Source organism: Parasteatoda tepidariorum, chromosome 9 (genome assembly GCF_043381705.1).
Source record: "Parasteatoda tepidariorum isolate YZ-2023 chromosome 9, CAS_Ptep_4.0, whole genome shotgun sequence".
NCBI lineage: Eukaryota > Metazoa > Arthropoda > Arachnida > Araneae > Theridiidae > Parasteatoda > Parasteatoda tepidariorum.
In genome coordinates this window covers 16608428-16625175 of record NC_092212.1, presented here as the reverse complement: position 1 = coordinate 16625175, position 16748 = coordinate 16608428, and the positions used below count along the sequence as shown (strand labels likewise).

The 16748-nt window shown below is 26.8% G+C and overlaps 1 protein-coding gene across 1 annotated transcript in view; it reads right to left on the bottom strand.

Moving 5' to 3' along the window:
- The window catches only part of LOC107449527 (bromodomain and WD repeat-containing protein), a 51546-nt gene that overhangs the window by 27005 nt on the left and 7793 nt on the right, over window positions 1-16748 (bottom strand). Inside the window, exons 8-20 of the mRNA XM_071185238.1 lie at window positions 16294-16515; window positions 13937-14037; window positions 13777-13847; window positions 12652-12755; window positions 12385-12524; window positions 10363-10516; window positions 9113-9247; window positions 7977-8105; window positions 5585-5810; window positions 4323-4568; window positions 2219-2457; window positions 1319-1471; window positions 444-560 (exon numbers count right to left, since the gene is read on the bottom strand). Of these exons, the coding sequence (XP_071041339.1) occupies window positions 444-560; window positions 1319-1471; window positions 2219-2457; window positions 4323-4568; window positions 5585-5810; window positions 7977-8105; window positions 9113-9247; window positions 10363-10516; window positions 12385-12524; window positions 12652-12755; window positions 13777-13847; window positions 13937-14037; window positions 16294-16515 (2037 nt within the window). The remainder of the gene's footprint in view (window positions 1-443; window positions 561-1318; window positions 1472-2218; window positions 2458-4322; window positions 4569-5584; window positions 5811-7976; window positions 8106-9112; window positions 9248-10362; window positions 10517-12384; window positions 12525-12651; window positions 12756-13776; window positions 13848-13936; window positions 14038-16293; window positions 16516-16748) is intronic.

The following is a 16748-nucleotide window of genomic DNA, read 5'->3' as shown; positions in this document are numbered from 1 at the left end:
TATTCATTTAGAACCTTCTAATGTAACACGCTTTGCAATCTTAACAACATCCAAACGCTTCCTTATTTTACTATACATAAAATTAAATTTTGAGAGCATTTGTTCTTATCCTGCATTTCATTTTATTTTAGCATTAACACTTGAAATTAGTTAACAAAATTATATATAAGTTAAAAATATAGATAAAACATGGAAAATAATATAATAAAAATTAATGAAAAGAGAAGAAAAATTATCAAACAATTTAAAAAAATATTTTTTAAAAAATTTTATTTAAAAAAAAAATTTATTTTTTTTATTAAATTTAAAAAAGATTTTTTTTCCTAAGAAAAAAAAAATATATTCATTAAATTATTTCAGTTAAGCATACATTTTTATCAGATTTGATACAGTGTAAAATAATCTTTATTTAATTAAAAATTAGTTAAAAGAAGTAATCTTACCTCAAATTCTTCTCCAAAGGCATTGTTAATTGCATCCTCTTGAGTTCGAGCTCTTGTTCCAGCACGTAAGCCTGGGCGCTTCAACCAGGAAAGATTGTCAGCTTCCATTTGAGATTTCTAAAACAATAAATCAGCCTGATTAAATTCCTGAAAATTGCTTACAAATAACAAAACAAAAACAGAAATAAGATTTTTATTATACTATTTTCAATAAGGTAAAAAAAATTTGATAGCCCACAATAATAAGTAAAAAGCATTTCCAACATGTTGTAAATACACAGACTTTCAATTGTTGCGATGAATTAATTTTTTAATTCCAAGTCATTTCCTTTTTTTTTCATGGTCTTTTTTAAGGTTAAAATAAAATAAAAATCCAAATTTAAAAAAGTTTTCAAAAAATTAGATAAATCTTATGTAAAATTAGCAGCTTTTTGAAGGCGGAAATTTATCACATGGTTACAAATGTTTAAGTTTTTTTTTTGTAATTTTAGAAAAGAAAACAAATTTATATGACAATTGTATCAATTATTTCCATTCCATTTTAATTTTACATCNATTTATAATTAAAAAAAAAAATTTAATTTTTTTTATTTAATTTAAAAAAGATTTTTTTTCTAAGAAAAAAAATATATATTCATTAAATTATTTTATTTAAGTATACATTTTTATTAGATTTGATACAGTGTAAAATAATCTTTATTTCATTAAAAATAATTAGCAATTAGGAAGCACACACAATAGAAAAAATGAACTGAGCTGACTTTCTTATTTAAAATAAATTGAGGTGGCATCTCTACATTCAGAGGTTATCATATAAAACTAAAATTGGTAAAAAAAAAAAAAGAAAAATATAAATACTTTTCTTTCTTGTATGCAATAGCACAGCTAAATGTTAAAAGAAGTAATCTTACCTCAAATTCTTCTCCAAAGGCATTGTTAATTGCATCCTCTTGAGTTCGAGCTCTTGTTCCAGCACGTAAGCCTGGGCGCTTCAACCAGGAAAGATTGTCAGCTTCCATTTGAGATTTCTAAAACAATAAATCAGCCTGATTAAATTCCTGAAAATTGCTTGCAAATAATAAAAAAAAAAAAAACAGAAATAAGATTTTTATTATACTATTTTCAATAAGGTAAAAAAAATTTTGATAGCCCACAATAATAAGTAAAAAACATTTCCAACACGTTGTAAATACACAGATTTTCAATTGTTGTGATGAATTAATTTTTTAATTCCAAGTCATTTGCTTTTTTTTTTCTTGGTCTTTTTTAATGTTAAAATAAAATGATAAAAATCCAAATTTAAAAAAGTTTTCAAAAAATTAGATAAATCTTATGTAAAATTAGTAACTTTTTGAAGGCGAAAATTTATCACATGGTTACAAATGTTTAAATTTTTTTTTTTTTTTTTTTGTTATCTTAGAAAAGAAAACAAATTTTTTGACAATTGTATCAATTATTTCCATTCCATTTTAATTTTACATCAATAAAAGACTATATAAATAATAGGATTTTTTTGTAGATTAAAAAATCTATATGTCATATGCATCTGTGATTAAAAATTATTTTAATTCAAATTTATTTAATCAAAAAATACTTTTCACAGTATTCATTTTGTTTCATCTTTTCATGTAATGAAATCATGCAAAGAAAATGGATATTTTTGTCTAAATATTAGAAAATTTTGTGAAATATTTCCATTCTCATTTAAAAAGAAATCTCTAAATAAATTAAACCCCATCCTAGTCCATATGTCAATTTTATTAATGAATACGTACTCTGCTAGACTCTGGCTGTGGACGCCACTTCCGTTCCTGGTTGTAAAGATTCATTTCATGCTCAGCAAGGGTGACTCTTGTTTTCATTAGAGAATTAGCCATAGATTGTTTTATTGGTCTCACAACATAACGCTTTGATGTGCACTGCATGTCAGGTTGGTTTCCTCTAGACTGCCAATTCCCCACAGACTGAACACCTTCAACATCTCCGGTTCTTCTCAAACCGACGCGGCTATGAGCTACAAAAGAAAATTTCTCAATAAGACCAATAACTGTTGAAAACTAGTTTCATTAAAAAATATTTTTCAAATTTCAAAAATGGCATAGGACAAGAGATTAAATGTACTTCAACCCTGTGGCAAAATTGAGGCTACACGGCGACAATGTAGCAAAAAGTTACTGAGTTTTTGCAGAAAGTTACTGAGTTTTTGCAGAAAGATTTTTCATTTGGGGAGGGAAAATTTCCTTTCTGCATAATTTTTCGAAAAATGTTTTTTTTTTTCTGCAGAATTTTTTTTTTCCATAGACTTATTTCTTGTGCATTAGAGAGGAGAAAAGAAATAAGCGTGGTTTTTCTATTCTCATTTTGGATTTAAAAAAAGTCTGAAATGACTGGCTTCAGCTGGAATTTCAAAATAAAAAATTCAGAAATCGCAAAAGTTTAAAAGACAGTTTGCTCTAAAAATGTTTTTTCTTTCGTTTTTTTTCTTCTTATTATTTGAATATCTCTTTTTTAAAGAGTTTTATTCATGCGATTTCGTTGTTGATCTTTACTTTGGAGTTACTGCCCAGATTTCAATTAATGTACGAATTTTAATTTATTAAAGAATTTTAATTTTTGTAATGATTTATAAAATTCGAGAAAATTCCAAATACAAAATGCGAGAAAGCGCCGATAACATTAGAATTAAAATATTACTCTTACAATTAAATTTTTTAAACGTTTTATTCCATATTTTCTTCCGTAAACACAATGTTAATGTTTCTGTTACTTTAAATTAGTAACTGTTATAATTAAAAGTATCTTAAAAATTATTAATAGTTAAATAAATATTAATGCTAAAATAAATATTTATTTATTCAAAGTTAAATATTAATGCTAGGGAAATTTGTCGCAGAAAGTCTGAAAAAATTCTGCCACAGTGTACTTTCTGAAAACATTTTTTCATTATGTATCACAAAAACATTTTTTCATTATGTTATGAATCTAACTTTTTTTATTAATTTCAGCATATTTTCATTTAACTGGCATAAATGTGAGCTTGTTATTAACAGAGTAATAACAGATGCAAAATCAGAATTCTGCACTGCAACATGCTGAACTATTTCTTTCATAAAACAAGGTATTCTTCATGGAATTTTTTAATTTCTTACTACTTTATTTAGTATGCATGTAAAATTTAACTAATAGCGTTACAAAGCATTAGTTTTATAGAAACTTGATTTTGGTATGAATATGCTTAGAATGTCTGAAGTCTAATGGCCTTAAGCTCTTAAGGCCAAGTTCTAGCTCTTAAGGCCAAGTTAGGCCGACTATTCTGCTGTATTGAGATATATGTTTAAGACACAAAATTTTTTCAATGTATATTGTTCTCAAAAATTTTTATCAGAAAATTTGAACAAAATACTAAATTTACTTTCTAAAATAATTCAAAAAATTCTTGTGTTTCAAAAAAAAAAATATTAAGAGGAATTTCAAAGTAAAAACTATGTTCTAGGGAAATATTAGACTAAGAATAATCTGCATCCATAGACCAATAAAATTATAAGTTCAATAAAAAAAATTATAAATTCTTAACAATAAAATTATCAAATATCATTCAATGAAATATCAGAATCACTTTTCTAAAGATATATTTTTTAATAAAACACTACTCATTAAATAAAAACTTAGTAATTCTTACATTTGAAAAGATTAAAAAAAATTTCGCGGATTTATATTTGTTGCTATATTATTTTTCGGGGATTCTGATATTGGCTAAAGGATATTTTTAAAGATGCCTATGAATAGTTTTTAAATCAACCAAAATAACAAAGCAGCATCATAAGAAAAAACATCTTAGAGAACAGTAATAAGAAGATAATTAATTTGCAAAAGAGTTACCTGCTTGAGAACGAGGTGTACGTGGAGAAAATGGATCAGGAACACCATTTTGCTCACTCTCGCTGTGTCCTCGTCGACTGGAATTAGGTGAATCGGGTGGGCCTCTCCTGGATCCACTTTCACTACTATTATCTCGATTATTCTGATTCTGCTCTTGCTGGAGTCGCTCAATCATATCATCAATTGTTGGTCTATTAGAAGGAATATCATTAGCAGAACGAACAGGTTCTAGAATTTCAGCCTCACCTATAAATAAAAATTAATCATGATTTTAAGAACTATGCTTAAGATAGAAAAAATTTAATAACTAATATAAACCAAGTGATAAAAAAAATTTACAAATGCTAAAAATGAAAAATATAGAAAAAAAGTCACAATTGTATCGAGCAATTGACAGTTTAAAATGGGAAACAAATAAAACTACTATAAAGATTCTAGTAAAAGTTTTATCGAAGTTTATCATAACAATTAATAGCTGTACAAATTCCTGCTTTTAATATTTTTAATTGACTTTTTATTGAAAAAAAGCAGATTTCTGAAAGATTTTAAGTGCGATAAACATAAATTAGGAGGATTGAGTAAAGAGGAAAATTACCCCTTTAAACCATTTTTGAACTATTACCTATCACATAACCCAGACAATCAAACATCATTCTTTCAGTTCACTTAAACCTCAAAATTAAACATCAAATGTAGTACTCCCAAATTCTTTGCTCTAAACATAGATGAATGTGATCAAAAGAGTTTTTTCCACCTTTTTTTCAAACTGTTCCTTTATGCATTTAAGAAACATTTCATGCAATATTTATAAACACTTAACTTTAAATAAATGCAATAATACAGTTACAAAATTCAATAATAGCAAAACCTCACCTCAACAAACTAATGAGGATATTTCTAATTTTTTATTAAAAAGATTTCTTTAAAAGATCATTAAAATTAAGAAAAAAAACTTCTCTTTCATAAATTTGTAATTGAAATGAATAACTAAAGAAACAAAACTTCCACAGCAAAATTATGATCTTTGAAAATTATAACTCTTTGCCATGAAAATAACATGGCAAACTACAATTTTGCAAAGCTAGAACCACCTTAACTGAAATCAGCTAACAACATACTTCCTTAAAAAGTTTATATTTTAGTAATCAATAAGCTTTTCCTAGATAATTAAATTCATTTAAAAAGGAAATTATGCATTACTATTATTAATATAATTATGAAAATAATCATTAATTAAATTAATAAAACTGATATTAACAAACCATTTGCAGAGACAGCAACATAAGGGACAAGTTGAGAATCATTACAATATTCACGACCAGGAACAAGACGCTGAAATTGAGGTGGGTATGGGTTTCCATCTATATCAACTAAAAATGGAGGTGGAAGCAAATGAGGTGCTGTTTGAGTCTGCTCATCCAGAACATGGTGATGGATATCTCGTATGAGAGGCCGATAGTCTGTATGAAAAAACTGTTCCTCAGGAACCTAGAAAAAAATTTCAAATTATGCTTATGAAACTACATAGATCTGAAAGATCTTATTATTTCAAATATCGTGCACATTCTTTTTCATAAGAAATATTTTGCTACTATAATGAGTTCAATATTTATATCCATTGATAATAATTAAATTATTCCTTCATGTAATTGGAACAATATCAATGTCATACAAATTAAAAACGAAGTATATAGCAGGGGAGATAGAAACACAAACCCTGGTAATTTTTGTGTGCAAAAAATCGACATAAAGATATCAATTTACATAACATACATGTTTTGTATTTAACATAACATTTTGAAGTAAGATTTCTAATTAAAACACCTACCAATGAAGAATACCACAACTTTATAATAAGTAAATAATTTTAGAAATATCTTAAACCGTGATTTTAATTGTGAGAATATGAATCGCGCTTTTGGGTTTTGAAATCACATGAATACGAGTTGTGTTCCAGAAATTCGCGTGAGTACGAATCAAGCAACTGGATCTGAAAAACGTGTAAATACAAATTGCGAAATTGGATTTTTATATCACGTGAATATGAATCGCAACGTATAGCTTTTAAATTAGGTAAATACCAAAATCCACATTTGATATTCGATTCGTGAAATTGGCGTATTCCAGCAGTTTGAAATATTCAAAATGGGGAAAATGTACCAAACCAGAAGAATCAAATTGGATGTCTACCCATTGGTGGAAGATTTATGTGTACGTAGAGCTTGCTTTAATGGGAATTAGCGAAAGATTCAAAATTTGAATTTTAAATTGCGGAATCCCGGGAAAATGATCTNAGCATTCTTCTTGGCACCCTTTTCTGTATCATTCATGTTGGCAAATTCCGCCCTTTTTTAAAATACACAAGAAAAAATAACAAATTAAATAAACGTGAACAAAATCTAAAAACCGACGTATAACCGATTCTGTGCGTCGTATAAACGATATATTTTGACATTAAAATGAATAGGAATGATTTGGGACCACACTAAAACGTCGTATAAATGTAAACGTCGTGTAAGTGATCGTCGCATAAACGATGCTCCACTGTATTCAAAATGGGGAAAATGTACCAAACCAGAAGAATCAAATTGGATGTCTACCCATTGGTGGAAGATTTATGTGTAAGTAGAGCTTGCTTTAATGGGAATTAGCGAAAGATTCAAAATTTGAATTTTAAATTGCGGAATCCCGGGAAAATGATCTCGCATTATAAGTTTTTGATTACTTATAATCTGAGAACCAACGGTCTCGAAAAACACAGAATTCCGCGACATTTGCAGAAAAATCACATGCCCTGCACCTAATATTTAGATGCGGAAGGACAATATGAAAAACCCAGAATTCAAGGATACCCCCTCAACACAATCACTGCCTGATATCGGCATTTTTTTTAAATAAAAATATGGTATTTGAAATTTTAGACACTATCTTTTTTAATAATGTTTTTGGAAAAGAAAAATTTTTCAAGAAAATTTAACTAGCTATTTGAAATCCTGATAAAATTTGATAGGAAAGTAATTTGCGCTTAAATTGCGAGTCAAAGAGTAAGATATTGTCACATGCTTAGCTGTGGATTTGTTTTCCACTCCCCAGCTATGAAAGATTAATTTTTAAAAAAGAAAAAAAAAAGTGAGTTAAAAATAAAAATTTACAGCCAAAAAATTAACTTAAAATTAATTAAAGATATTGTCATGCAAAAAAAATATATGAATAAAGAAATAAAATCAAATTAATATTTAACTGTATTGTGAAGTAAATGGTACTGAATTATTTAAAAGCAAAAAATATTTCAAAAAACATTTATTTTTTTAAGGCTACATTCAAAGAAAATAAAGATAAAATGTAGCCATTTACAATTATTTTCCTTTTTTTTAATTTCTAATATAATTCTGCCATGAGAAAAGAAGCTAATTAATCTTTTTAATTCATATTTATGAATATAACTTTATTAAGAGTTAAAAATAACTTTACAATAAGCATAAGAAATATATGGAGGGGAACTGAAAATACGAATTTTAATGAATACTTTATAAAATTTAAATCAAACTTAAAGCTACATATTTAAAATCAAATCAAATCAAATAGATTTCAACTCAGTAAATTTCTTTTTCCTACAAATTGAAAAATGAGAAAAATTTCAGAAAAAAAACTTACTTTTTTGTAACGATCAGCTGAGCCAAATCCAAAAATACTCAAATGACCATGTGAATCTGTAGATGCAAACATTAATCCATCAGGAGAAAACTTACAATCAAAAACTGCTCCATGACCCTGTCCTTCAATCTACAAATGAAAATTTAATTATTTTTTCTTCATAAAATATAGTATGAAGTATTATAATAACAGGGTTGCCACAGAAAAAAAAATGAACAAAATAGCTGCTTTCAGTAGCCAAAAACTAGGAAAATAGTTGCCTAAAAAAGAACAAAAATATGACTAAAATTTTGTTAATGACTTAATTGTCATATACTATGATATTCAGTCAAGTGATATTCAGTCAGGTTGGTGGCAAATATGATAATTTTTATATAAACGTAAATGTTTATGAAAAGTGTTTACTAAAATTTGAAATTCACACATCGTAATATCGTATATATATTTTATTTATTTATTTATTTTTAATTATGCAGAATTTCGTAGCAATAATCATTGAAAAGGCGATCGAGAAATGAAATAGATTTACAATGGAGTTTGAGCCGATTGAACAAATTAAAAAGTGATAACTCAAATTTGCAATTCAAAATTTTTTATTTTTTAAGAAGAAAAAAGTTTAGTATGTTCAGAAACTATCTTATGGGTGCAGATTTTCCACCCAATTTATACTTTAAAAAAAAAAAAAAAAAAAAAAAAAAAAAAAAANAAAAAAAAAAAAAAAAAAAAAAAAAAAAAAAAAAAAAAAAAAAAAAAATAATAAAAAAAAATAAAAACATCGCTAGGAGTTCAGAAAAGTCCCCCAATAGTCTCCTTTTCCCGAAAATAGTTGCTTTTTTAGCCTTTTCAAGCAAAAAAAGTTGACATAGTCGCCTCATGCCAAAAATAGTTGCATTTTAGTCATTTGTGGTAACCCTGTAATCATGAATAACTGACTTTATTTTACTTAATACAAAGTTATAAGTCACTAAAGAACTTAACAATATCACTTAAACTCCGAATCATTAGATTCTATAATTTAAATTTTTAAACGATCTTTGATGTTTTAATCGGTGAGAATTAAAACTTTGCAAAAGGACTGGAATTTCAAAGAATTTGATTATCAGCAATAAAATATTAGATCATAAAAAGTAACTTACTAAATTAAAATGATTTTTTATGACTGTGCCGGTGACTAGATCCCACAGTATGATTCGGCCATCGTGTCCGCTACTCAAAAATATTCTTGGATCAATTGGATGAGGTTCCAATACAAATACTTCATCTTCATGTCCCTTTAAAATAAAGAATTTTATTGTTATACTATTTTTGATATTTAATATAAAAAGTTACTTATTTAATAGGAGCATAGTTAATTTTTCTTTCTTTGAGGAGTTGATACTAGGAATGGACTAGAATTTAGAAAACTAAGGTAAGCATGACATGGTTCCCAAGAAAAAAATTCCTTATTTTATCAGGATAATTTCAATGAAAAACTATATTTTATCTATACTACATAATTTTTCTTCAGACAACTTTGATTTTTTATTTGTAATATCAAATATTAGATTTTGTGAGCAAAGAAACATCACTGAATGAGGATAGAAGCATGGAAGTTTGACTAAAATGTGAAATTTTTACTATAAAAAATTTTAATAAATGTTGGATTTATTTAAAGTTCTCAAATCTTAATAACTGATTACTGTTACTGACAATTCTGAGACTGGTTATTTTCTAGGTATGATGCAGGAGCTTTCCAAGTTGCTGCTTTTTTTAAAAATTTCAATTTTCCTTGACTATTCCCTACTTTTAAGAGGCAAAATAAAATTTCCGGACAATTCCAGGTTTTCCCTGTTCTCCCTGACCTGTGGGGGCCCTGTATGAGATGATCACATCAATAAATTAAAGCAAAATACCTCAAAGATGACTATTTAAATGATTTAGTTCAAATTTTAATATTAATTCATTACTTTGATAACAGAAAAATTCCCTTTAAACAGCATTTTTGCTTTATCTTAATTCAACAATTAAAAGTACTTAAAAACAAACATTCCTTGTGTTTGGATTCCCAAGTTCAATTACAAATTATTCATTAGTATTACAAATTTCTCATCACTCATATAAAACAAACAAAACTTTAAGTTTACATTATTTTGGAGTCCTGGTGAAATCAATGATACACATTTAAAAATGAGGGAAGGAACAAAAAATTAAGAAAATTAACTGTTCATCTTAGTGCCTTGAATAAACTATCACACAATATACAAATAAATATTAATACTATTTATATATATTGCTACAAATCTATTGAAAGCCTTTTAAAAGCTCTCAACTCAGGAATATACTTAGTTATGGTAAATTGGTAATCTATATGAGCATATTTATAAAAGTAAAAATCATATAAACATACTTTTAAAATAAAACGTAGATTTCCAGAATTAGAATCCCAGATTTTTATTGTAAAGTCACTAACGGCCGTTATGACTCTGCTATCATCAAGTGTCCAACCGACCATTGTAACTCTCAATTTAACTTTAGTATCTTCAGGTTCATCCGACTGTGTGCTGCACCATAAAAATACAATTATTTCAAACAGTTGGAACGCAAAGTATTAGAACATTAAAAATACACAAAAATTATTAAAAAATATGTTCCAATTCTGTTTCTAAAATGAAACTCAAAATAAAGGGAATGAAGTTCAACCCATTAACTAAGAGCTGTTTTTCTGTGAAAGAAAAAAGTCAATTTGAAAGTGGCAGTTCGAACACTTCTTTAATAGATGCTGATTTTCGGCAAACATAGTTTAATAAGAAAATGACAGTAGAAATCTTTTATAATAACATTATCATGCAAAAATATTTCAAATTAGAAAAAGTATTTTTACAGGGTATCTGCTACATTTTAGATTTTCAAATTCATGACTTTCCATGACAAATTCCAAGAACTTTCCATGACTTAACGAAGTTACAGAATAATAAATTTAAAAAGCATTATAATAGCATTAATTTAAATGATAGGTATAACCAAAACTGGTTTACTCTGCATCTTCATATTTATTGATTTTAAATTTAAAAAACAGAGTAAAGAAAGAGTTGAAGCAATGAAATAGCTGGAAAAATAATAACTGAGCAAAAAAAAAATTTTCTGCAGAATTATATTCTAAAGATACTTTTCTTATTGTTCATCAGAAAGGAAAGAAATACTCCTGCTTTTTCTGTTTTTATTTCGGAATATAAAAAATTTGCCAATGACTGGCTTGCTTCAGCTAGAATTTTAAATTGATAAAACAAAAAATAATAAATAATAATAATTCTGAAATCACAGAAGTTTAAAAGATAATTCGCTCTAGAAATGGTGTTTTATCTTTCATTCTTTGAAAGAACACCATAATTCTTAAAGAACATGATAAAAACATTTTATATTTTAGTAAAATATGACTCTGAGTGGGGATTTTGTTACAATTCAGATATTCAGAACACCATGTAATTGGGGGGGGGGGTAAGTTCCATTTTAAAAATTAGATTTTNAAATCATGACATATCATGACAAATTTTGTTCAATACCGAAATTCGTGACTTTCCATGATTTTTCATGACTTTTCAGATGCGCAGATACCCTGTATTTATTAAAACCTCGACATGTTTAGATGCCACCACGTAGCACGCTACATAAAACAGAAGGAATAATGAAAAACAGAAATGATACAAATTGACAGGTTGCGTCACAAATTAGCCTAATCTGTCTATGTGTATAATCTTTTTTCTACTATTTCTTCTGTTTTATCCTATTGATGATAATGGTCCCTATGGCACCGAAACACATCTAGTTTTTAATAAATCCATTATTTGTAATTTAAACATTTTATTTACCTAATCAGAGGTACATTTAGTAAAAAAATCAAACTTTTTCATCATATAAAAATTAATTTGTAATATTTTAAATAAAAAGAAAATCAAATTAGCCAATTCATATCTTTATAACTTCATTTAACTGCTTAATTTAGATAACTATAGGTTGTTAAGATAAGTTTATTTTTTTTTTAAATTTCTTGATCTGTCACATGCTTGTAAAATGATTTCTTTCATAAGCTTCTTTTTTTTTTAATAAAATGATTCTATGAGTTTTAAATTTTCATCAAAAATGTAACTTTTATTTTTAATTTCATCAACTGGTTTGGCATTATCTACATTTTCAGAGCATAACACAAGCACTAATTGGTATATAAGTAAATATAAACATATAAAAGTTATCTAATGATACACAGGTAAAAGCTAACTTATTTTTGAAAACTTAAAATATTGAGATTTATTTTTACAAAAAATCATATTTACTTCATGTTTCTATTGTGAAAAAAATCTTCATGTTTTGCAACAATTGCAATCAAATATTCTTTATTAAAATAAAATTCAATTGAGTAAATATTAAAGCTTACCCAGGAAGTTTAGTGGTCATTTTCAATTGAATACTAGTCCAGTTCTGTTTTTTATATTGCCATATAGATGCAGTTCCATCTTTGCTGCCAGTGATAAACCGACAATCAGAATTGCTAAACTGCAAGCTATCAACTCGATCCTAAAATAAAGGGAATCGTTTAAGAATTATAATAAAGTAATTCTTATTGGCACTACATACAGCACACATTAACATGCATAATTGTAAGAAGTAACTTAAAATAAATTTCATTAAGATATATACTCACTGTATGAGCTTCTCTTTCTAAAATCTTTTCAGGCCCATTGGAACCAGCAATATTATAAACTCTAACATTATGATCAGTACTACCAGTTGCCAAAAATAAACCACCTAAGCAGGAAAAACAAGCCACATCTTATAAGTTATTCAAATACTAAATTAGGTATATTTATATAATTCACAACCTTGGCATTATTCAAAAGTTCCTTTTAAAAATTAACTCTAATAAAACTACATTTTACAAGATTATAAACTATGCTATTAGCCAGCTAACCAAACAAACTTTTGTTCAGCTCGTATCACAATGGGGAATTTTTTTTCTTCGTAATTGTAAGTAATATCATCACACCTCAAGTAATTTCCATGACAAAAAAATTTCATCATGCACAATGCAGAGCCGGGAATAAGACCTAATAGTTCAAAATATTATTCGATTAAATATGTCCATGACAAAATATCTCATTATACCCAGTTAACGGATTAAATAATTATCAGTTGCATAGTGTGATAAGAATACTAATAACAAAGCATATGTAAGAAAAACAGCTACTGGAATACTTATTTAACAAATAAAAATTGTCCACTCAGAGCTAAATCTTCATCGCTTGCTCACTAAAATGTTTGTTTTATCTAATAATAATGATGATAAATAAAATACAATAACAAAAAATGGAGTAGATAACATAAATGAATACTTTGGTAAAAAAGTTGTCAAATTTTTACAAACTACAAGTAGACTTCTTAATAACTGAAATACAATTTTAATCTGTCTCCTTTGATTGAAAAAAATTAAAGGTGACAAGAACAAGATTGTTTGAACAGTTTTAAAAAACAAATGTTTTCAGATTGCAATGATTAATAATTTTTTTTCTTCAAAAAAATAAATTAGGTATTTAAAAGGGGGAAAAAAAAAAGCTGTTTCAAAAATCATAAAAATTTACTTTTTGCATTCAACTGTAAAACATTTGCATTTTTTCACAATAAAAAGCCATTTAAACAATACTTAAATTTATCAATTATTGAAGTAAAGTAAAACTTATTTATGTTAAATTAATTTACTTGGATAAATTAGCATTATTCATACTACACTTCAATATCAATAAATATAAAATAGATTTTAAAAAAAGCTTACCTTTGCTAAATGCGGTACACAACATTTGAGCATTAGGTTTATTACGTTCAGTAAATTTCAATGGCTTTGGGCTGGAAAAGTACATGAATTATTTAGTTACCTAAATAATAAAAAATAAGATTTTTTAAAAAATAGAAAGAAAATATAAATATATAATTACTTGAATGTGTTATTTTTTGGATTCCATTGCCAAAAGCACACACAGCCATCATTTCCAGTTGATATCAAAAGATGATCTTCCTTCTTAGGGTAAGGACAAAACTATAAAAAAAAATGCTCTAAATTAATATAAATTAAATCAAAAAGTAACAGATTTAAAGGTTCAAATTATTGCAGATATTTTAAAAGTAAAGGTATGGTGGTGGTATTGTGGTAAAAGTGAGGGTATTGTGATAGCATCATCACAAGTATAAAATAAATTAGTAAAATATATCAAAAAATAAAAATTTAAAAAAAGCTTTGAGTTAATATTATTTTCACTCACAAATTTGTCATTCTTTTGCTCGTAATCATTGAGCGACAAGGACTGCTTCATTATCTCCCAGAATATTATACAGTAGAGAACCGATTATCTGGAACGATCGGGACCATCGCGATTCCGGATAACTGATTTTTCCGGTTTTCTGAATCGCTACAAAATGCCGTTTTTTTAATGTTTATAAAACGAAACTAAAAAATTATTTTGAAACAGTTTTAGAAATAATAAAAAATTATAAATAATAATACACTTAAGTTTAAATAAGGAAAGAAATTATGAAATAAAAATTATATACAGGCTTATATATGTTATTAATGTTATTATTAACATTAATAACATATGTAAGCTATTTGTGCTTATGTGAGATTCGTCTACAAACTGCTTTTGATCCGTCCTCTAAATCAGTTCTTTCGTCAACTCAATACACTGTACGCTCTAAATAACAAAATGGGCTCAAAATCTTGCAGGAAAAAAAAATATTTTTAATGAAAGAAAATTAATTTCCGGTTCCGAATTTCATTCCGGTTATATGGTTTTCCGGTTTTCTGATTTCCGGATAAGAGGTTCTGCACTGTATTACCTCCCAACCATTTATAATTCATTAAAACCGATAAATACACTAACACCAGAAGGCCTTTATATGCAAATAAAAATAAAAAAATAATTAAAAAACAATTAATATAGATGTAAAAGATAATTTTAAGATATAAATAATTTTAAAAAAGTTTCAAACTGCGAAGAAAAAAATTAAATTCAGTAGCAGAAAAGTTTTTCTACAATGGAATGAACTTTCCTTTGCAGTTGTTTTTATAATTCCCAAATTTGTATTATATTAAGAAAAGAAAAAGAAAAATAATAGCATTGACACTATAATTTTGATAGAAAAACCTTTTGATATCTTAATAAATATTATCTACAATTCAAACAACAAACAGGTGACAAAACGCTACAGATATTTACCTGTAGCAGGGGTGATTGCGAGCCCCAACTCAAAAATCTTGAAAATTTCTCCAATAAAATCATTAATTACATATTGCAAAAAATTAACGTCTTTATAAATTAAAATCATTGATATTTTCAAAACATGAAATTCTAAATAAATTATATGCAGCATAATTTAAATGAATAATTATGCATAAGTTTACTTTTATCTCTAATCACATTTATTATTCTACTAGAAAAAATATTTACATATGCAGGGGTGATTGTGAGCCCTAGTCAAAATTCCAGAAAATTTCTTGAGTAAAAAATAAAAAAAAGTTTAAAATTAGAATAAAATTTGAACAAGGTTTTTTCCTTTTTCTCACTATTTCTTAGTTTACTTAAAATATATTTAATATTTTACACATACCTATGATGACCTGGAGAAGTAATTGAAATTTACAAACATGTCTTTCTTTCTTGAGTTTATGATTATAATAAATATTTACTGATAAAAAATGAATATTAATCTTGAATATAAGCTTATAAAGTAGGCTCTCCCTCACAAACAAATAAAATAAACTGTGTTTTTAAGTTCCACCGAAATAAAAATTTGATTTCGGAAACTTTTGTGATCAATGAATTTTTTAAACGTCTGAACCTCCGATCTCCGGAAACTTCCTGATCACAGTTAGCGAAAAATCCAGAAATCTGAACTTTTTCCGGAACACAATCAGCCCTGCATATGAAAGAGATGCCAAGTATAAATTCGAGTTCTAATATTTCTAAAAAAAAAAAAAAAAAAAAAAAAAAAATTTTAATACATAAATGTGATCAATAATTTCTTGAAATTTTTGGACCTCGGATTTCCGGAAACTTCCTGATCGCATTTACCGAAAAATCCAGATTTTTTCAGGTGCACAATCATCTCTGCTGTAGTGAGGTAACCAATCCTATTGCAGTTGTTTTTATAATTCCCAAAATTGCATTATGATAAAAAAAAAAGTAAAATAATAGCAGTGACATTATAATTTTGATAGAAAAACCTTTTTATCTCTTAATAAATATTATTTACAATTCACACAACAAACAGGTGACAAAACGCTACTGATATTTACCTGTAGTGAGGTAACCATTCCTGTGTGCGCATTCAATACAGCTACAGGAGCTGTAGTACGAAGACACCATACTCTTATGGTTTTATCACAGCTGCCAGCAGCAAGTAATGTATTTTCATAATTAACTGCCATATCTGTGATTTCTGCAGAATGTCCACGTAAAGTAGCTAATAAGCGACCATCCGTAGCACACCATATTTTCACTAGAAGATCATCAGCACCCTGGAATTATAAGGAAACAGAAGTTTAACATTTCTAAAGAGTACAGAATTTTTTTTTAAAAGGTATAGAAAACTTAGCTTACAGAAACATTCAGCGTTCATCAAGGAATGTTCTTTTAACTTTGAAATTAGTTTTAACTTGAGTAAAAATAAATAAACATTTGAAAAAAGTTTAAGACCTCTTTCAGACCATTAACACAAGGAAGTTGTGCATCAACAGTGTAATAAGTAAAA